The following is a 21,206-nucleotide window of genomic DNA, read 5'->3' as shown; positions in this document are numbered from 1 at the left end:
AGAAATAAAAAGGTGAGTTAAAGTAAGTTGTGAGGCCACAGGTCTGTATTTGCTCCCTTTTCTTAAGCAATGGGCCACTGAAGTTTGGAGTCTGTTGTTTATGTATAAGACAGTTTGGAACACTAACCAGTACTGCTGTGTATTATATTAGGTGGATTTGGGTTTGTGTGATGCTGCATTTCAGCTGGTGAAAAAATACCCCAAACCAGTACTAACACAGCTGCTGACAGAAGCTGTGACTGGACAAGTTGAGGGTGTTTGGACTGCTCAGTATCCATAGGTGTTTACTGTTTTACTGTACTCACAGTGTGAATGTAACTCACATAATTTTATAGCTGTGCATCTGAGCCAATCATTCTTTTATAGGTACCAGGAAAAGATACATATTTTATCTATTCCCAAAGCTAACTTTTAAAATAATCACACTAATTAGTCAGTTAACCCAAAACTGGGTGACAGCATCAAGAATGGTTTGTTGTCCGTTTTACATGTCTGCATATCAGCAGAATCTAGAGCCTTGGTTTATACACTGTGAGGGATAAAGACCTTGCCTTGTTTTGCAAGGGATTAAAATATGTATTGAGATACTAGAAAAATCATTAGTATTGCATGAATTAGATGCTTGTTCTATTATTCAGTAACCAGAAAGTAGATCACATTAGTGAGGTATACATGGAGGCTTATTTTCCTTTCTCAAAACAAGTATAACACAGTGCTGCCTACAGATAAAGCAATACACTTTCTAATGGCGCCTGGAAAGGAGACACCTGTCAGGTTGCTTATGCTCAAAGCAGAATTCATGTGGAAGAGAGACTTCATGAAGGCTCTGCCTCAGGAAAAAGTTTTCTTAATGTATCTTCTGTTAATAAAAATGGGTAAATAAAAACAGCAAATGTAAGGCTCAGGAAGTGAGCTTCATAAAGGCTTTGAATAGTAGAACTACTTTTTAAATTGATTTCACTGATGATAAAATGTCCTGTTCTGACTTCTTTTGGGGGCTTGCTCAAATTAGTGTTTCTTGCTATGTGTTTCAGGAACTGTTTGGTGCTGTGCAGGTCACCCCTCTCAGCTCAGGGTACGCTCTTGGAAGTTCCAATTGGATTATCCAGTCACATTATGAAAAGGTTTCCTATGTTTCAGGATCTTCTCTGCTTACAACACACCCTCAGGTAACAGCCCCAGCCTCTTGTTAGTCTTCTATAGGGGGAAGTGTCTTTGCTCAAAAAAAATAGTGAGGCTCATTCCAGCTGAGAGCAGGTGTAGTGTAGAAACAGTACAAATGTGCCCCTGTTAGCAAGTGGCTAGGCTTAAAGGACATTGAGAAGACACACTGCCTGATAAGTGGGCAGGTATCAATAGCTACTAGGGAAAAAAACCTAAAGTTCTTTGTTACTGATGATTAGATCTAAACATACCATCTGTGAAATTCTCCTTCAAGTTAAACGGGAAATTTTCAACAGAGTTAAACAATAGAGCATTAGTGACTTTTTTTTTCAATCCATATTTCACTAAAGATTCTTTACAGACAGTTCACAGACTGCTTCTATATCACTTCTGAAACATCCTTCCTGGAGAGAAATGATAGCTAACTGGCTGCCAACTTTTTCACCCTGCTCTGCTAAGGGCAAAGTCTTTATAGGGCTGTAGATGTAATTTCCAGTAAATTAATTCTCTCTAGATCCATAAATTCTTAGTGCAAAGAATGGCTTGAAGTTTGCAGTACTGTGTGCTTAAGAAGTTGTCAAAATAGTTAAAAGCAATATTAGCAGAAGATATTTAAAAATAATTTAGAAAATGTGTCAGGTTCACCATCAGTAAGTAATTTTCCTCCAGGTGAGTATCTTCTAAAGAGCTTTTGCTTCTGAGCATGGTTTCAGAAACTGAACAACTACAATAGATAAACCACCCTTAATAGTATGGCAATGTATCAGAATCTGTAAATCCCTTCTTCTAATCAGCCTCATACTGGCCTGGGTTGTGTTCTCTTGTTACCTTCTAGGAAAGCAGCAGTAGTAGTATTTGACAATAAATGAACAGAGTATTTTTGTGAGAGAAACTTTGCACTATGGGAAGTGATTTGATAACTGAGAGTGTTATCATTGACATGAAATGGTGATTAAGCTTATCAGGATAGAAGCATAGAATCATCTCAGAACCATAGAATGCCAGGTTGGAAGGGACCTTAGGATCATCTTATCCTACTATAGTTTCTATGAAATGGCTCAGCACCCTATCAAGCTGAGACGTAAAACTGTCCAATGTGGGAGAATCTACCACTTCCCTTGGGAGGCTATTCCAGTGTTAGACTTCATCATTTTCCAAAGATCAACATTTACTTGGAGGTTTCTGGTAAAATCTGTTTTTAAGGAAATTGCCTCCCCATGGCAGGAAAAACTGTATATGAGCTGACTGGTAGGAGCACAGCCCATAAGCAGCAGATCTACATCCTGCAGGAGAAGTGATGGCAGTTAGACAAGGGAGTTTCAAGATGGTTGTTGAAGACAATGGATAGTTTTGTCCTAGTGTTAATCCTTATGAACACCAGTACAAGCTCCTACGTATGGTGATTCTGTGGTTTTTATGAGCTGCCAACCAGCTCTTTATCTATTTGATGTTTGACAGACAATATGTAATGATAATTTCTTGAGTGGCACAGACTCAAAATTGCATTCAACAAATCAGCATTTTTTCATCAGGGGATGAAATGTTGTTCTTCTGACCTCCTTCTGTTTCTCCATAGAATCATGATGAGCAGTCATAATGAAATTCCCATCTTTTAACAGAGTGAAAACAGTCATGGTGTTTTCTTTTAGAAAGATTATCCAGTTAATCAGCATCTGTTTATGTAAAAACATAGCCTAAGCTTTTCTGATAATCGTAAACCTTAGCACTTTTCCAGTCATCGGAAACTCCCTCTGTACTTATTAGAAATGAGCATCAGTTGACCTGCCTCTCTTGAGGTGTTCTTTAGTGTGATAAGAAACAGCACGGGTGGCAATTAGCAGTCACAGAAGAGAGTAGGATTGCTTCTCTGTTAGAAATTACAGCTAAAAGTTTTCTTGAACTATTAAGTTACATCTAGATTACATCTATAATCAGAAGAGCTATGGTACATCTCTAACAATCAGTCCATCTCTGTTAACAACCAATAGAAAGTTACCAGGTGAAGTCCCTGGTGATTGGAAGAAAAGACATGTTACATCTATATTTTAAACGGGTAGAAGGGAGGACCGTGAGAATTACCGACCTATCAGCCTCACCTCTGTGCCTGGGTAGATCATGGAACAGATCCTCCTAGAAGACATGCTAAGGCACATAGAGGACAAGGAGGTGATCCATGACAGCCAGCACAGCTTTGCCAGGGGCAAATCCTGCCTGACCAACCTAGTGGCTTTCTACAATGAAGTGACTACATCAGTCGACCAGGGAAAAGCAGTGGATATCATCTATCTGGACTTCTGCAAGGCCTTTGACGCATTCCCCAATACATCCTTCTCACTAAATTGGTGAGATATGCGTTTGATGGGAGGACTGTTCCGTGGATAAGGAACTGGCTAGATGGTCACATCCAGAGGGTAGTGGTCAGCGGCTCTAAGTCCATATAGAAAATAGTGACAAGTGATGTCCCTCAGGGGTCAGTGCTGGGCCCAGTGTTGTTTAATATCTTCATTAAGGATATTGATGGTGGCATTGAGAGCACCCTCAGCAAGTTTGCTTGTGGCACCAAGCTGGGTGGTGCTCTCAATATGCCAGAGGGGCAGGATGCCATCCAGAGGGACCTGGGCAAGCTAGAGAAGTGGGCCCAGCTGAACCTCATGAGGTTCAACAAGACCAAGTGCAGGGTCCTGCACCCAGGCTGAGATAACCCAAGATATGAATACAGGGTGGATGAGGTCACACTTGAGAGCAGCCCTGTGGAAAAGGACCTGGGGGTACTGGTGGATCAAAAGCTGGACATGAGCCACCAATGTGCAGTTGCAGCCCAGAAGGCCAACTCCATCCTGGGCTGTATCCAAAGAAGTGTGCCCAGCAGTTGGAGAGAGGTGATTCTGCCCCTCTACTCTGCCCTGGTGAGACCTCACCTAGAATACTGCTTCCAGCTCAGGTGCCCCTAGGACAATAAAGATGCGGACCTGTTGGAATGTGTCCAGAGAAAGGCCACAAAAATGATCCAAAGGCTGGAGCAGCTCTCTTACGGGGACAGGCTGAAGGGCTTGCAGTGAGAGGACGAGGGGTAATGGTTTTAAGCTGAAAGAAGAGAGATTTAGGTTAAAGATCAGGTGGAAATTCTTTAGTGTAAGGGTGGTGAGACACTGGAACAGACTGCCCAGAGATGTTGTGGGGGCTCCATCCCTGGAGGTGTTCAAGGGCAGGTTGGATGGGGCTCTGATTAGCCTGTTCTAGTGGAAGGTGTTCCTGCCCATGCAGGGGAGGTGGAACTCAATGACCTTTAAGGTCCTTTCCAACTCCAAAAAAATTTGTGATTCTGTGAATTGGAGCAACTTCTCTGTGCTTTGGCATGGCCCAGGATGTACAGATAGCTGAAACTTGGTACAGAGCATGCTGGCGGAATATCTTGTGAAATTATCAGCAGGAATATAAGAAGTGAAAGTGAAGGGTTCAGCAAGACTGTATTAATAGCTGCTGAAAATAACTGAACAGCTTTAAAGGGTTTGTTTGAGAGCTAGGTCTGGCACCATTAATTGTTCCCTTTACTTCTGTCTTCTGGCAGATGGTTTCTATTGAAAATTTTGCCTCAGCCTCCACTGACACTGTTCCCACTGAAGTAGAGAACAGGAGTTGACAGCACAGGTTCAGACATGTCACTAAAATCCTTTTAAGATGTATTCTTTACATTAACCCACAAAAATCAATGCAAGCCCTTTCAGCGCAATACCAGCTGAAATTATGCGTATCTAATATGGCATAATCATTATGTATATTATCACAGGCAGATTCAATATTATTTTTTATTGCATTATTGGCATCTCATTTTCGCAGACATGCTATGGAAGGTCAAAGATTGCAATGAATCTCACATAACAGGTCTGGTCCTACAAGGTGTTACACAGCAAAACTTCAGTCGAAGCTGATATGAAATTACTGGCATGTGTAACAGAGCAAGGTCTTTCTCAACTACTTAAGAATGGCACTGAGGGACTGTGAACAAGGAAATTAACTATACAGAGGCCTTCTAAGTTCAGTATAGGAAATCTCTTAATCAGTCTCTTCTGGTAGAAATTTTCCCTGGTTGATGAGAGTGAAGAGGCTCTATTGAGAACCAGAAAATACCACATGGCTGACTGCAGTTGTCCACCTTTGCTTGAATAGTACTTGTGGGAAGTGCAGCCCAGCCCAGAGCGAGGCTAAAAGTTAGCTTTTCACCATAACTGTACTGCATCTGCAGAGAGAGCAGTGGATGCTGCCGTTTCAAGATTGGATTAGGCTATATTTTGAGTATCAAGAATATATATTTAGTATCAGCTCACACTTAAGTGTATTTTCTGAATCTCTGTGTTCAGTAATGGAGGGAAGCAGGCATGCATTTTCATTCTGCTTTAATAGTGCCAGCATAAAACATCTCAAGTTATTGACCTCAGTGAAAAAGGTGTGAGCATTTATGCACGGTGTCCCTCAGCAAGCAGACATGGCATGGATAGGTATTTATGATAGCTATCCTCAGCACTTAAACTGCTTAATCCAGAATTGTACCTCTGGCTGTAGGTCATCAGTAGAGCAAACACTCTAGACCCAGTGGATCAGAGCTCATAGCTCTGTGAAGGCATCTGTTTCACTTTGACATAGCTTAGCCTCTAGCAGAGCCTTCAAAGAAAGATGCTGGAGCGAGGGCATCATGCTAATCTGATTCACAAGGGGATACTTGGTAAGTCAAGTCATATTTTCTGTATTACTTTATCTCTGGTGTTACATTGGGAGCACTACTTTTTTGATGTGTGTTGGGGTTTTTTTGTGCAGTTGCACAAAAATCTATGATTTTTTAACCTGTTTCATCTTCTGGCTTTTAAGGAAATACTTGTTTATTTGGCCTGGTATAATAGCTGCATCTATAAAAATTTCATATGTTAATATTTCTTAGATAAACAAACATATTGAGGGATTTAAACTGATTTTTACACAGCCAGTAGCCGTTTACTATTTCATAAGGACAGACTTCTGAAAAGGCCTGTGCAAACAATTTGAAATGAGTATTTGAAAGTCATGGTAATACTGGGGCCAGAAAAGCTGACTTCACAGTCAAGGGAGGGCCTCGTGTGGAATTCAGATTAATACACAAAATTGAGAGCTTTGAACCCAAGTCGTTTGCTGTTTGTACCTCTTCCAAAAAAACCCCACTGAAAATTAAGGAAAATGGTGCTTGCCACTGTAGACAATGAGCCCTGGAAATCAGAGCTGACACCTTGATTTGCAAAGGGCAGTGAACTGGAAATTAGTGAAGCCAGAGTTAGGAATGCAAGTGTTAAAAACCCTTCCTGACTGCACTGCCACATGTTTGGCAAATTACTGTCTTTTCAGTGTTCAGCTCCTAAGGCCATGAAATGATTAGTCTAGGAGACTACTTTGAGATGGATCTGATTACAGTTCCATTGTTTGTTTTTGAGCTGTAGTATGCAGATAAACACTTGTATGTGTTTTTATTAACTGCAGTTGCATTTCCAGAGATGGAGGTATGTAAAGTTTAAAGTGTTCCACCTGTTCTCCTTCTTAGTCACTATATCTACTGTGTATTGCAGTCCATTTGGTATAGAGCAGAGATAAACTTATAACTCTCATGTTACTAATTTTGTTTCACTGTGCTCTGTTGCAGCCCATGGACCAGGCTTCACTTAAAAATAGCGATGTTCTCATCCTGACGGGTCTTACACAAATCCCTACTGCTAACCCAGATGGCATGGTAGGAGAGTTCTGCAGCAACCTGGGTAGGTCATTGAAATATGACTATTTTACCATCCTTTTCATTGCTTTGGGTGGGAAATAATTCTAAGATTCCTGGAATTGAGTAAGTTGTCCAGCTATAGCTTCTGGCATAAAACTAGCTGTTTAGATTTTACGGTGCTCCTGATGTCATTAATACACTAAGTGCTTGGAGAGACACAAGTCGTACCTAAAATGTTTTGGAATGGAACAGGTATAGTGAGATTTAATCATCTGCTGTTCTTCGTTTGTTGGCAGCTAAGCAATGTACTTAGCAGACTGGTGAGATTTAATCATCTGCTGTTCTTCGTTTGCTAAGTACATTGCTTAGCTGCCAACAGACTACGTGTTGCCTAGCTTTTGGATATTGTTCCCAGCTGAAATATTACTATTTCCTTCCTGTATATCAGCCAGTGTGAAGTCTTTACATGCTTTTTAATGACTTTCAGTTTTGAAAACAAGCACATCTGCTTCCCTTCTTACACCTGATTTTTAAATATATCAAAAGCAAACAGTACAATCTCTGTTAAAAAAAAATAAACCAAGATATATTTATAGACCCCAGAAATATAAAACCTAATCAGATGCTTTCACAGCTGGAAAAGCTGATAATTGCAAAGCTGTGGTATCACTGTGAATGGCAGCATTTTCCAGCCTGTTTGGAGTGTAACATCCAGTCCTGTTCTCTCCTTTTCTCCCCTTCCCCCACCTCAGTTCCTCTGTGTTCTTACCCCTCTGTCAGCAAACCGCTTTCTCATGTCTGTCCTGCTGTATATTACCTGTTCTTTTGTCAGAGAAAACCTTTATTTTTATCTAACTACTTTTAACAAATGAGACTAAAAAGCTTGTGATGGGAGGGTTGTTACAAAGGTTTTCAAAAGACGTTAGAAGTCTAAATCAAGGACTGTTCATTGTAAGCAAGTGTTCTGGTCCCCATCACACACCTGGGAGAAATTAGAGCTGTGGTATTTAGGTAGCTTACCCAAGGTTGCCAGAATAAGGCTGAGAACAGAACTGACATGCAAACAATTTTTAGTCTTACTTTTTACATGTGAATATACTCTTGGGTTTTTTCCCATTTTAAAACCCTTGAGCATATTCACAAATGCTAAATATCTGTGTACTGTCTCACAGTCCCACTATGAGACTGCTGTGGTAGTGGAAGGCAAGTAGTACGAGCAGTGTGGTAGATTCTTCCATCACTCACCATCTCTACATCAAAATCAGATATCTCTGTTTAGGACATAGTTCAGTTCAAACAGGAGTCATAGGACCAGTTGTGAGATGTACGAGATAGAATTATGTGGGGCTTGTGTGTTGTTTATATGAAAGATGAGTTACATGGTCAGGATGCTTCCTTGTGGTGGAAATTAATAGGGTGTGTTTTGGCATTTTGTAAGAAGGGTAATCTTGAGTTAAACCAAAGATCCTCTCTGCCAACATCCTGGCTCCAGCAGAGGCCCTGAGCAGATGTCTAAAGAAGAGTAGAAGAACAGGATGAGACTATAGAATACCTTCCCCTTCTAATCTCATAGCCTTCAACTATTTTTATTTCAGGAATTTCCTGAGTCAGACATGACTGTGGTGTTGTGTAGTTAGTAATGTTCACTGGATGTCTCTTCCATAAATTGGTTTAACCTTGCCTTGAAGCTGTGTTAGTCCTTAACACGTGTGACTTCCTTTCCTAAGCGGTGCGTGTTTATGTGTGTTTGTGTTTATTACTGTCTGTTTTTTCATTGTTTCTAAGCAGTTTTTGTTTTATTACCCCATGAGCTGTTGCAGACAAGCTTTGGTGACCTTGTTGTGCAAGATTCAGATGTGCTGCCCTTCTCTGTGCCTTCTGGACTTTTATGGGGGTTACTGTCCCCCTGACAGATAAACCAGCAAGAAAGCATGTCTGAGCTGAAATGTTAGAATTTGTACTGGAGATACCAAGGAGTGGTACGCGTTGCCCTGCTGCCAACTCTGTTGTGTTCTAGCAAGCATCTCTGGGGTCACTGGTGTCTTGAACTGCAATAGTTGTATGCTAAGTAAACAAGACTGAAACTGTTGTTAATGAAAATGCTTTTAAAATTTAAAAAAAAGTCTTAGAAATGTAGCTTGAGCCAAAGCAAAATCCAGAAGATAAATTCATATAAATAAATTTGTTACATATATAGGTACAGGTAGGTGTTTATCTGCACAAGTTGCTCTGCTTTACAGAAATATTCTGAATTATTTTGAGGGTTTTGCAGAAGGTCTTCAAGCCAGCTTCTATCTTGAATGAGACACTCAGAGAAATTAGAAAATTATTGAAAAACAAAAAAAGATATATGCTGAAAATTATGTCCTTGTAAGAATCTGGAATTTGAGTGCTATTTGCCAAAAAGTATTCAGCAACCTGAAGAAATTAAGTAATTCTATGAATAATGTAGTGGTAAGGCTGTCTTTCACACAGTACCAGCATTATATACACATCTACCACAACATCAGGAGAAGAAAATAGTGTATCAGTTTTCTTTCAAATGTGTAAAAAAGTTCAAAAAGCAATAGGTTACTAGGAAAAGCAGTAGAGTAGGCAACCTGAGCACAGTAGTTTTCTTACATTTTTCACATTTCCAAAATGTTCAGGGGACTCCACAAGAAGCTTAGAATACACTAGGTAAAAACTCTAAAGCAGACACTGGAAATACACCAAAAATGTGTATCATGAGGTAATGGCATGTTTGTGAGTAAGTGTTGTGAAGCACAGAAATGGAAGTGTGAAAGTTTCACCTTGATCTCTGTTTTCATCCCAGCATATAGAGGTTTAGATGCTGATTCCCATTATTACCAAGTCACATGCACGATTTCCGCTCCACATTGTGTGTGCACCACTGAAACCGTGCTTTGTCAAGTCTCCAAGTTCGTCTCACTTTAGCCCAAACCCCTTTTTTCAGTGCACAGCACTGCAGCACCAGCACTCTGCAGCTCAAGAAAAGCAATTGTATTTTTACATTGTCTTGGGCGTCATCAGCAAAATTGCCAGACTGTCTGTAGAGACAGTTTGTGATATTTTGTGTGCGTGTGCAGTCGTGCCTCTGTGTGTGTGTGTTTATATAAAGCAGAAAAGAGCATAGTTTGCTTTTTAGGTGGCAACTTGACCTTGTGGTGGCAGCTGTTTGAAAAGCAAGTATCTCATTGTGAGTTGTAAATTGCACAACTTGTTACAGAGCTACTGAAGGAGACTAAATTTGAAATGCCAAGATTATTATACAACTTTTATCAAGAGAGTGCATCCATCAGTCACAGAGATAAATTTGGCTTTAAACAGCTTTCAAATACACGTGTGCTCTTCCTGACAACTGTAGAAAGTTGCTGTAGTGGTGCTGAGAGCCAGATTGGACCTGCTGCTTGCACAGAAACCAATATGCTTGTAAAGGTTTTCATCCCTGTTTTGGAGAAGGTGAAAAATAATTCTTATCCCTTTATGGAAGCACTTAAGAGCATTGTCGTGCTTTAACCCCAGCAGCAACTAAGCCACACGCAGCTACTCCCTCACTCCCTTCAGAGTGGAGGGAGAATCTGAAGAGTAGAAGTGGAAACATTCACGGATTGAGATAAAGGCAGTTTAATAGGTAAAGCAAAAGCCATGTGCACAAGCAGAGCAAAGCAAGGAATTCATTCACCACTTCCCATTGGCAGGCATGTGTTCAGCCATCTCCAGGAAAGCAGGGCTCTATCCCATATAATGGTGACTTGGGAAGACAAACACTATCATTCTGAATATCTGCCCTTCCTTCTTCTTCCCCCAGCTTTATATGCTGCGCTTGATGTCATATGGTGTGGTATATTCGTTTGGTCAGCTGATCCCACCTATCCTGCCTGTCTCCCCTCCCAAATTGTTGTACATCCCCACTGGTGGGGTGGGATGAGAAGCAGAAAAGGCCTTGACTCTGTGTAGGCCAGTGTAAGCACTGCTGCACATTAACTAAAACATCCCAGTGTTAATAGCACTTTTCAACACTAATCCAAAGCATAGCCCCATACTAGCTTCTGTAAAAAAAATTAACTCTGTCCCAGCCAAAACAAGTATTGACCAGGCCAGTTTCAAAGGGGCATCACGATGCTGCCAGGAGCATGTGATTCAAGGGGCCAGCAACCCTGGTTCAGTGGCATAGTAGGCAGGGCAACTGACTGGAAGAGTGCTCCACTCCCTGGATTGTGATTTTGTATTAACTATTGGTAACCAGCTCTGTAGTTTTCCTGTGAACAGAAACTCAAGTTGAGGTCTGCTCCAAGGCATTGCCCTCCATTATTTTCTCTGTGGCCCTAGGAATCTTGAACTTTGGTTGTTTTCAACAGATGAGGCTTGACGTTCTCATAATGATCCGGCGACTGTGGGGAAAGGTGAGCTGTGAATTCAAACTCTGAGGTTTAGGAGTAGCCCGGACAAATTCTTTAACCAGCTCATCTTTAGATTTTCCTCCTGCCCCCTCAAAGGGAGGATGAAGCCATTTGTCTCAACTGCCTAAAACTAATTTGAGTTTGGGTGAATGAAGGAGGAACCCATTTCATGGAGACACACACCTTGGTATTTCAGCCAGTATCTTTGTTCAGAGCAGAGACAGACCTGCAGACATACCCCTTTCCTTAGCATTTCCCACTGATCACTAACACACCCTGTACTCTGTAGCTCCTCTCTCTGGCCCATGCAGCATCCTTGTTGCTGTGGATGTAGGTGCGTATCTTTCCTCTTTGCAGAATTTTTGAGTGCATAACAAAGCAATGCAAATTCTGGTCCTGGAGCCAAAGGCTTAACTTTCAGCCCCTATATGGCTTTGAAAATGTAATTGTTAATCTCCTCATTCCTCTCTTTTCATCTTGTTTACAGAAGGGATAGTTTATACCTTCCCATGTAAGAGGGATAATATAACACATTGCCAGGATGTTTTGTAACATCTCAGGTTTTAGACAAATGTAAAGTATTGCTATTCAGGTTCACAAATATTTTAATGATATAGCTGGGATGTAACCTGGAGAAAACCTACGCAATAAACCCAGTACACTGCAGTTATAATATAACTCTGATAGAGAAGGTGCCTGACCATGATTTGTTGTTGTGAGCAGCATGCAATAGGCACTGACTGCTAAAAGGAGTTAAGCACCTAAATGCATGTGAAAAATCCTACTACAGAGTCTGTGCATTTCCCCAGACTCTATAAAACCTTTAAACATTCAGCCATAAAAATCTTCCGTGAGCATGTAGGTGGAGCAAAAAGACCCTTAATGTGCTAGTCCCGTACCCCATCAAAACTTGTCAATAAATTCAAGTCAAGGAAGTGATTATGGTGAGATGTGATGTGGGTTTTCAGGCTCTTTCACAGCTTTTTGTGTAATGCCTTGATGCATAATGTTTCTGCTGCTGCACTGCAATTAACATCAGTAGATGGTTTTACCCCCCCCATCACAGATGAAATCTTGGTGAGGCAGCAATTGCTCAGTGGGCTGGACAAAGTATTTCTCCTTTCCCATAAGGTACAGCATTTTTGTAATTCATTCTGCCAAAAGAACAAAATGTTTGCTGTGTACTTGCTTTTGCTGTTGTGCTCAGATATGTCTCAGTTACAGAGTAAACATATTTTTCTTTTTTCTTTTCCTCATTTTTCTCTAGTCCAGTGCTGTCTAAAAATCATAGAGTTTTAAAATTGTTTTGCTGTATTGAAAGGACAGAAATATTTAGAGTTTTTAAGGAGAAATTCCCCCCCCCCCCTTTCTAGCTTCAGTGGAAAAACATCTAAAACCCTGAAAACTGAGTATGGAAGAGTTTACCATGTGTAGTACATCCAGCTCAGACCTGTGAACTGTTGTCCTTCCCCTCTGGTGGACAGTTAATAGATGGAGCAGGGTTTATTTTGATGGCAAGGTGTTTTGTGTCACTCATTTATCGTCATGTGCCAGTGCAAGACCGCCCTCTCGTGTCAAGAGCTCTGCATCTGCTGAGTCTGTTGTGTGCCCCCCAGCTAACGGGGTTTGATCGTTCACTCCACAAAGCCTGGAGAAGGCAGCAAATAAGTGTATGTAATGATCAGAAGTGTTCCTCCCAATTCATAGGCGTAATGTATTCTGCTAATTCATGCAATAGTTTCTTTCCATGCCTTATGTAGTATTTGGATTAAAGGAATTCTGTTAGAAAGTTTAAAGGTGAACCCAGTTAATTGATTTTTAATTTCTCTTAGCTATGACTGTCCGGAATGGAGGAAATGTGCTGGTTCCCTGTTACCCCTCTGGAGTAATATATGATCTGCTGGAGTGCCTGTATCAGTACATTGACTCTGCTGGACTCTCCAACGTCCCTTTTTATTTCATCTCACCTGTTGCCAACAGCTCTCTCGAGTTCTCCCAGATCTTTGCTGAATGGTAGGTGTTTACAGTCTGCTTCGTGAGCCTTCAGTTCACACACTTAGCTATGGCAGATAAATATATGCAGGGTATCTCTACTTGGCATATTCTAATATATACTTGATTAGAATTGTGAACACGTTTCTTGAGTCACAAGGGTGTGTGTGCATGTGTAAGTAGATGTTCTATAATTAGGGAAGCATCGTTTCCTATAGAACATACAAACTGAAATAATCTGTCTTTTTTTTTACTTGTACTGATAATTAAATGCTGTACCCAACTTGAGTGATTTTTAGCTCTGCACCTTTGCATATCTTATGCAATGCCCCCAAAACTATGCCGTGGTCTCTCTGTGTAAGCAAAATAGATTTTTCAGGCTTAATTTTGCTGAGCCAGCAATGTATTTTTGTGGCAAAAAAAGGCCAACAGTATCCTGGGCTGCATTAGGCAGAGCAATGCCAGCAGGTCAGGGAAGGGGATTCTTCTCTGCTCAGCACTGGTGGGGCTTCATGGAGACTGCTGTATCTCCTTCTGGGCTCCCCAGTACAAGGACGGTATGGGCTTACTGGAGGGAGGCCAGAACAGGGCCACAGAGATGAGAAGAGGCTGAGAGAGCTGGGACTTTTCAGCCTGGAGAACAGAAGGCTCAGGGGGGTCTTATCAATGTGTAGAAATACCTGATGGGAAGAAATGAGGATGAAGGAGCCAGATGCTTCTCAGTAGACCCCTCTGACAGTACAAGAGGCACAAATCAAAACACATTAAATTCCATCTGAACAAAAGAAACACATTTTTTTTATTGCGAGGGTGGTCAAACACCAGACTGTGCCAGTAATTGGGGTTGGAACTTGATGATGGGGTTGGAACTTGATGATCTTTAAGGTCCCTTCCAACCTTACGATTCTATGATTCTATGATTATTGTGTAGAGTCACTGTCTCTGGAGACACCAAAACTCAAGTGAGTGCAGTCCTGAACAACCTGCTCTAGTTGACAAAGCTGGGGTGGGGGATTGGACTAGATGATCTCAAGAGGTCTCTTCCAACCTCAACCATTCTGTGATTCTGAGCCATGGAAAGGAGAACCCAACTGCTTGTAACTGTTCCTAAATTCTTACAAATAGACATGCTCTAGATTAGTAAATAAAGTTAGCTTAATTGATCCTCAGGAGAATTGTAAAGAGTATTGAAATCTGGTGAATTTTAATCACATTTCTTGCAGTAAAAGTAGGAAAATCAAGCCTTGGTGTCCTGGCCAAACTTCAGTGCATTCACCAGTGTGTTGGCTCGTATAGTTTATAGTTAGACAATTGTTTTGTTTGTACTTGCATGGTGATTTCATTTCAGTAGCAGCTGAAGTGGTAGCTGTGTTGATCTTGGTACAATAATACTGTGAAAGTAGCAGGAATTTTTTATTGGGTCAGTTTGTCTTTTGTGTCTAAGCTGGCAGAATCCAGACACCCAGTATTCAGGCATTTTTTTGGATTCTGTTTTGCTGTAGTGGCTTATAATCAAAAATCAAAACCAACATTAGCTTATCTGCAAATACTTAGGTGTAAAGTGAATGTTTTATTTACATGGAAATGAAGGCAGAGGTTGAACATCTGTAAAATAAGAGGTTTGGGGTCAAAGTTGCAATTGAAGCTGAGGGATTTCAGCCTTCCAATTCTACTATGTAGTCAACTAGAAGAAATGTCCTGCTCTTAGTATCTTAGACTATTAAATTTAGTTTTTCCCAGGCTTTTTTCTTCATAATAAAGTGAAGAAAGTATGAGATGGGTAGTGTTTCCCAGAAAAAGCAGTACTGTATACAGTACACAGTATAGTGTCACTACAGATAGTTGTAATGTCACACAGGCCTCTGACAAATATCTTTTTTTAAACTTATGTAGTAGGATGAATCAGGATTCTGGCTAGAGCTGATCAACAACTTGCAATATTTATGTTTTATTAATAAATGATTTATGAAAAATAGCACTGAGCATTATGCCATGGTGAGCAGCAGTTTACCAACTTGTAGCTGCAATAATAAAATGCATAGGGGAATTCGATTGTAATGAACAGAAAGGCTGAGTCACTGCTGAGAAGTGGGATGAGGCAAGTGGAATTTTTATATTGACAGATGATTTGGCTTTGCAAAAACTGGTGAGGTCTGGACTATGAAATGACATGCATGTTGAGTTACAAATCTGTCTTCAGCAAGACAAGAAAGGAGCTCTGTTACATAGTACATGCAAAATGACTTTCAGCTGTCTTGCACCTTCTGTGAGTGATCTCACTGTGACTGAGATGTCGTGTCCTCTAAACAGGAGGACTGGAAACAACGAAACAGATTGGTGATTTTGCACCTGAGACCACAGATACAAAATCACTTCCTCCAGAAAAAGTTGTAACAGTAGATGGCAGCAGATACTGCAGGATGTTCTCAGCTGTCTAACCCAGCATACTTTCCTTTTCTTTTAAAGGTTGTGTCATAACAAACAAACAAAGGTGTATCTTCCAGAACCTCCTTTTCCCCATGCTGAGGTGAGTAAACCGTGGTCTTGCTGTTTGCTAAAATCGCAAGTTTCTGGAACACAGTCCTGTGTGGCTGTTGTTTTTCTGATGAGCACTTCTACAGCTATTTAATAGTTTTGTGTCATTATTCATACAAGTTTAGGTTTTTTTCCTTTGCTTTCTGTGATTTATTTGTAAGCATGGGGGAGGAATGAATGATGGTGTTCCCTCAACTCAAATATTATCATGAGTTTTATTCAGGTATTGTAACACGCATATTCTTGCCTGCTTTACTGCTTCCCCCACAGAAGGCTATCTGGCATACACATGGTTGACTACTTGCTCTTATCAGACTGCAACCATGAATATTTCCTTTGTCCAAGCAGTTTATCTCAGTCTGTAAAACTAAGAACTTGTTATCAGAGATTGCTTAGTCATCCTAGCTCCTACCTCCCTTGCTGAAACAGGCATCGTGTTGTCTGCTTAAGGAGAAATAGTAGCTTGAAAGAGAGGTTTATAGAAAAGTTAAAGCTAACAGAGTGACCATCGGAGGTTTAGGAGAGTAAATACTTTTACAGGCATTGTTTGTTTGTTTTTTCCTTCAAGATAGTTCATCCAGGGACTTGTTCTGGAAATTGCCATTGCCCATGTAGTGACAGGACAAGGGGTAATGGGCTAAAACTGGAAGAGGGGGGATTTAAGTTAGATGTTAGGAAGAAATTCTTTAGTGTGAGGGTGGTGTAACATTGGAACAGGTTGCCCAGGGAAGTTGTGGAAGCCCCATCCCTGGAAGTGTTCAAGGGCAGGTTGGATGGGCTGTGAACAACCTGATCTAGAGGGAGGTCTTCCTGCCCAAGCAGGGGAGGTGGGACTAGATGATTTTTAAGGTCCCTTCCAACTCAAACCACTTTATGATTGTGTGATATCCATCATATGTAGGTGTTTCAAAGGCATTGCTGGAAGTAGGACCTGACCAGAAGCCCTCACTCTTTCGAGATACTTGAATGCATTTCAAGCAAGATGCACAGTAAATTATGTATGATCTGTTACCAGGAATAATGCAGACTGCAGGACAAGTCACCTATTCACCACTTTCTTTTGTAACCAATAGTCATTGACACAGATAAATCAATTCCAAAGCCTGATCTCTGAGTACAAGGCTCAGCAGCTATACTGCTGGCTATGCATTCTAACTTCCCCTGCATCTGCTTTCTGGGGTGTTCTTATTGATCCACAGTGTCATTGGTTTCACTGACAGCCTATATTCTACCAAAGACATCACTTTGAAATTTTAGTTTCCAATATGCACTGAAACTGACAAGTTTAGGGAAAAGCCGTTCCAAAAATGAGAAGCTAAACATGAAGCTGTCAAAAACTGGATTAATTAACCCATCTTATACGATGGATCTTTGTGTTTATAGAGTGAAAACTGCGTCCTCTAATTTTTAGGACATTTTATATTCTCCAGAGTCCTGTTGATAATGAGATTTTGTCAAATTATTGTTTAGCTGTTAAGACATTCCTTGGTGCTTCAAGTGTAGATCAAGGTAATTATCTAGGAAAGGTCTCACAGCAGTGGATAACAGCTCTGTTTCCTTATAATAAAATCCAATGCACAGAGGGAATAACGTGCCTGTAACTGGTACAGACTTTGGTTGACAAGGCCAAATCATACACATTGTGGCCCACAAAACTAGGGGCATTTTATCATGAGATGTATAAAGGACTTTATCTAGACCCATGTATATCATTGATAGGAAGCCATTTGTCAGCTTCTTACATTTTTGCCTAAGAGTTGCCTTTTCATGTGCTAAATAACACAATAGACTGTGTAAACATCCTTGGGGCTCCCAAACAATTAAATGGCTCTGTAGCCTTTAGGCATTTCAGCACTGAGCTGCCATCTAAAGCCAGTACTGCACAGTTCACAGTACTTTGTCCCACACAACCAAGATCATGTGTTTGGGTGTTCACTTACAGTCGTTGTGTAAACACTGGAAAGTGGAGTAAACACAGGGAAATCAAGTAACCTGCACTACTCCCCCACCACGATGGACTAAATTGCTGATTCCTGATACATATTGGCTTGGTTTTTTTCGAAACGACTTTGTATGGGGGAAGGCAGAGGCCCTAGACATAGTGCAACACTGTTTCAAGAGCCTGGCTATTAGCAAACCAAAACAAAGTAATACCAGGCAAAGGAATATGAGTGACATGCAGGACCCCCATGCTCCCCACCACAGCACCAAGATGTCTGTGTCAGGTACCCAGTGCTCAGCACGTGCCTTTGATTCCCTGTTGCTGTCCTCTCAGGGACAGCTGCTGTCATCCTTTTACTCCTGTAATTCTCAGCTGCCTTGGGCTGCATTCCAGTTTTAGTGGTACCTGCAGCTGGTTATGGTTTAATGCCATCATACTGTTTCTAAGGCATGGGAGAAGAGCTGAATTTTTGTTTCTTCTATGAAATACAGTGTTGGAACAAGCAGTGTAAACAGAAGGGGGAAAAAATTTTGCGACTGACATTGTATGTGAAACTCATATATTGTTTTAAGTACAAACTTTAACAACTGTGTTATGTATTTCCTGGCAGAAACCCTATTATGCCTATGCAAAGAGTATCCACAATAGGCTCAGCTGCTATGATATTTTAGTGTAATTTTACCAAGCAAAATAATCTTAATCCAGACCTGGCCTGAATGACCTGTCCATGACCAGACCATTAGTCTAGGAGGAAACAAGGACTCAGTCTTTTTCTAAATCAGTGGCTCCACAACCTCACAATCAGTAGCTCTGCTTGCTAGCACTTAGGGGAATTTTTAATGAGTATCAGAACTGTTAGTGGAGAATTGTCTTTTTCTCAAAGTAGTGGTAGACTTGTACAATGTAACCTATATGGAAATAGCCCACCATGAAAAGATGTGCTTAGCCACTCAGTTGTTGGAAGAAAATAGAGAATTACTCAGACATGCCTTTTACTTATTAGCAAGCATTAATAATACTCCTGGCATGATCCATCAGAAAGGGACAGGCCAGAAAATAAGCCCAGCATGCTGTCTGGCCCTGCAATTCAATGTTCTTGTTAGCTATATAAACAGAAAGATTTAAAAACAAACAAGGCAAAAAGGTCCTCTGACTGTTGATGTAGACCCTTGCAGGAATGAGTTCCAGTGGTGCCTGATGCAAAAACAGCATTTGCTTCCTTTAATCAGTTATTGTTTTATTGCATTTCACCTGTCTCTTTACTATTGTTACAAGATGATAAATGTAAGTTTCTTCATCTTCTGTACAATTATTTTTATTTCATCTTGCTTTTCTCATTGTTTGAAGTTGTTTGAAGCTTTTTCATTCTTTTTGCATGGCAATTTTCCAGCTTTATGATTTATGCTGCCTGTCTTGAACTCATTCATTTTTCTGCTATGCTGAATAAAACCACACACACTGTTCAACTCTGCAGAGAACCCAACACACTTCTACTCCCTCCTTGTTACTTCTGCTTTAATGTAGTAGTAGGTGTTCATTGTATCTCTTCTGGCACAATCACTGCAGAGAATTCATTGTGCTTTGGGATGGCAGTTTGTTTCCTAACATCCAGTCTGAGTGAAAAGGGAATATACTTTCCCTCTGTTGCAAGCAAGGAATGTGGGCTGGAGTGCTTCAGACTTGTAGCGGTGGATTTGGACATCAATTCCTACTAAAGTTAATGTGAATGGAGTGTCCAAGCTTTTGAAGAGTCATCTGCAGCCTTTCAGCAGTGCACAAGCTGAAAGAGCTTCTTTTTAAAGGCATTTCTCTGATGTAGCATCTGAAGTGGGAGTTGCTGTGGCTCTGCTGGAGGGGGAGGTAGGATCTGGAGCAAGACTGCCACACATTCCAGCCAGCCATTTCCCAGGACAAAAACTGAGGAAGTGGCAAAGCACTTGGTTTGGGAAGGGATGGGTTGCCCTGTGGATGGCTTTCTCTTACATTTCAACAAAAGCAGCAATTCAGTTTTTCACCAGCAATTATTGTGATAGGGAAGAGAGGAGAAGGAGCTCAAACTGAAGTGATGTTGGAAGCTTCTGCTAAGTTAAAAACAGGAGTTTCCGAGTGTTTGTGAATGCAGCAGTCTGGCAGAGGGAAGTGCTGGCTTTCACTTCCAAGGCACTGTATCAGTTACATTCTAGGATCAACTATCTAAATAGGCTTAGATTTAAGCTCCCCAACGCCTAGCTGAAATGCTGTGGAGCATAAATCAGTAATTTGTTTTCTTTAGAATTGTTATTCTGCATTGAAGCATATGCCTTATGAGGAAAGGCTGAGAGAGCTGGGACTCTTTAGCCTGGAGAAGAGAAGGCTGAGGGGAGACCTTATTAAATGCCTGTAAGTATCTAAAGGGTGGGTGCAAGGAGGATGGAGCCAGACTCTTTTTTGGTAGTTCCCAGGGACAGAACAAGGGGCAATGGGGACAAGCTGGAACATGAGAAGCTCCATTTAAGTATGAGGAAAAACTTCTTTATGGTGGGGGTGACAGAGCACTGGAACAGGCTGCCCAGGGAGACTGTGGAGTTCCCTTCTGTAGAGATATTCAGGGCCCGCCTGGATGCAGCCCTGAGTAGTGTGCTCTAGGGGATCCTGCTTTAGCAGTGAAGTTGAACTAGATGATCTCTAGAGGTCTCTTCCAACTCTGACAATTCTGTGATTCTGTGTCTCAGAACCAACTTCTGGCGTTTTACAGAGTTACTTGAGCACATGAGAATGTCACATCCTCACACAGACACAACTGAGGAATTAACCATCTCCCCAGCCATTTCAACTGGAACCATGGATTGTACACTCTCTACCATCCCTTTGTGGAGATAGAGGCTTTATAAATGAACATTTTAATTGTTCTAGTAAGGCAAAAGTAAAAGCTTTCATTCCTTTTTCTTTCTGCTCAGCCTTTACATAGACAATTTCAGGCTATGAGATAAGTAAATCTAGGCTTCTCTAAATGTCTGCAACAGAAAAATTTGAGAGGTAATTTATACTGATCAGTATTTGCTAGTGGAGGAAGAATTTGGATTAGCTATCCTCTTATTAAGGATTCTGTTAGCAACATCTAAGAGAAATGGCCAGGATGTCAACACTGTCTCAAGAAAACAGGGAAGGTTCCCACTGAACTAAGAAAATGCTGCAACTTTCCTCCATATCTTGACAAAAATACATCACTGGAACACAGAAAATCAGAAAAGAGACTCTCTTTATTATCTATTATGAAATGTTTATCTAGGTAAGAGTGCCATAACTGTCAGTTATCTCATGATCTGCAACCATCAGAACATCTCAGACAAGCCACCAGACATCACTTTCTAGATCTGAGTGTAGGTGTGTGAATAGGAAATCAAGTTTAATGCAAATTTTCAATACTTTTTTTTTTTTTTTTTTTTTTTTTTTAACATTA

The 21,206-nt window shown here is 40.9% G+C and overlaps 1 protein-coding gene across 2 annotated transcripts in view; it reads left to right on the top strand.

Annotated features, from left to right (window-relative positions):
• INTS9 (integrator complex subunit 9) overlaps positions 1-21,206 on the top strand; it is a 95,843-nt gene that overhangs the window by 43,458 nt on the left and 31,179 nt on the right. For both annotated transcript variants that reach the window (XM_010002187.1, XM_010002188.1), the window contains 4 exons: positions 1,035-1,169; positions 6,827-6,938; positions 13,131-13,311; positions 15,757-15,817. In XM_010002187.1, the coding sequence (XP_010000489.1) occupies positions 1,035-1,169; positions 6,827-6,938; positions 13,131-13,311; positions 15,757-15,817 (489 nt within the window). The remainder of the gene's footprint in view (positions 1-1,034; positions 1,170-6,826; positions 6,939-13,130; positions 13,312-15,756; positions 15,818-21,206) is intronic.

This window comes from Chaetura pelagica, unplaced genomic scaffold (genome assembly GCF_000747805.2).
Source record: "Chaetura pelagica isolate M959 unplaced genomic scaffold, ChaPel_1.0 scaffold107, whole genome shotgun sequence".
NCBI lineage: Eukaryota > Metazoa > Chordata > Aves > Apodiformes > Apodidae > Chaetura > Chaetura pelagica.
Note: the sequence above shows the minus strand (reverse complement) of the source record. Positions and strands in the feature narration are given on the sequence as shown.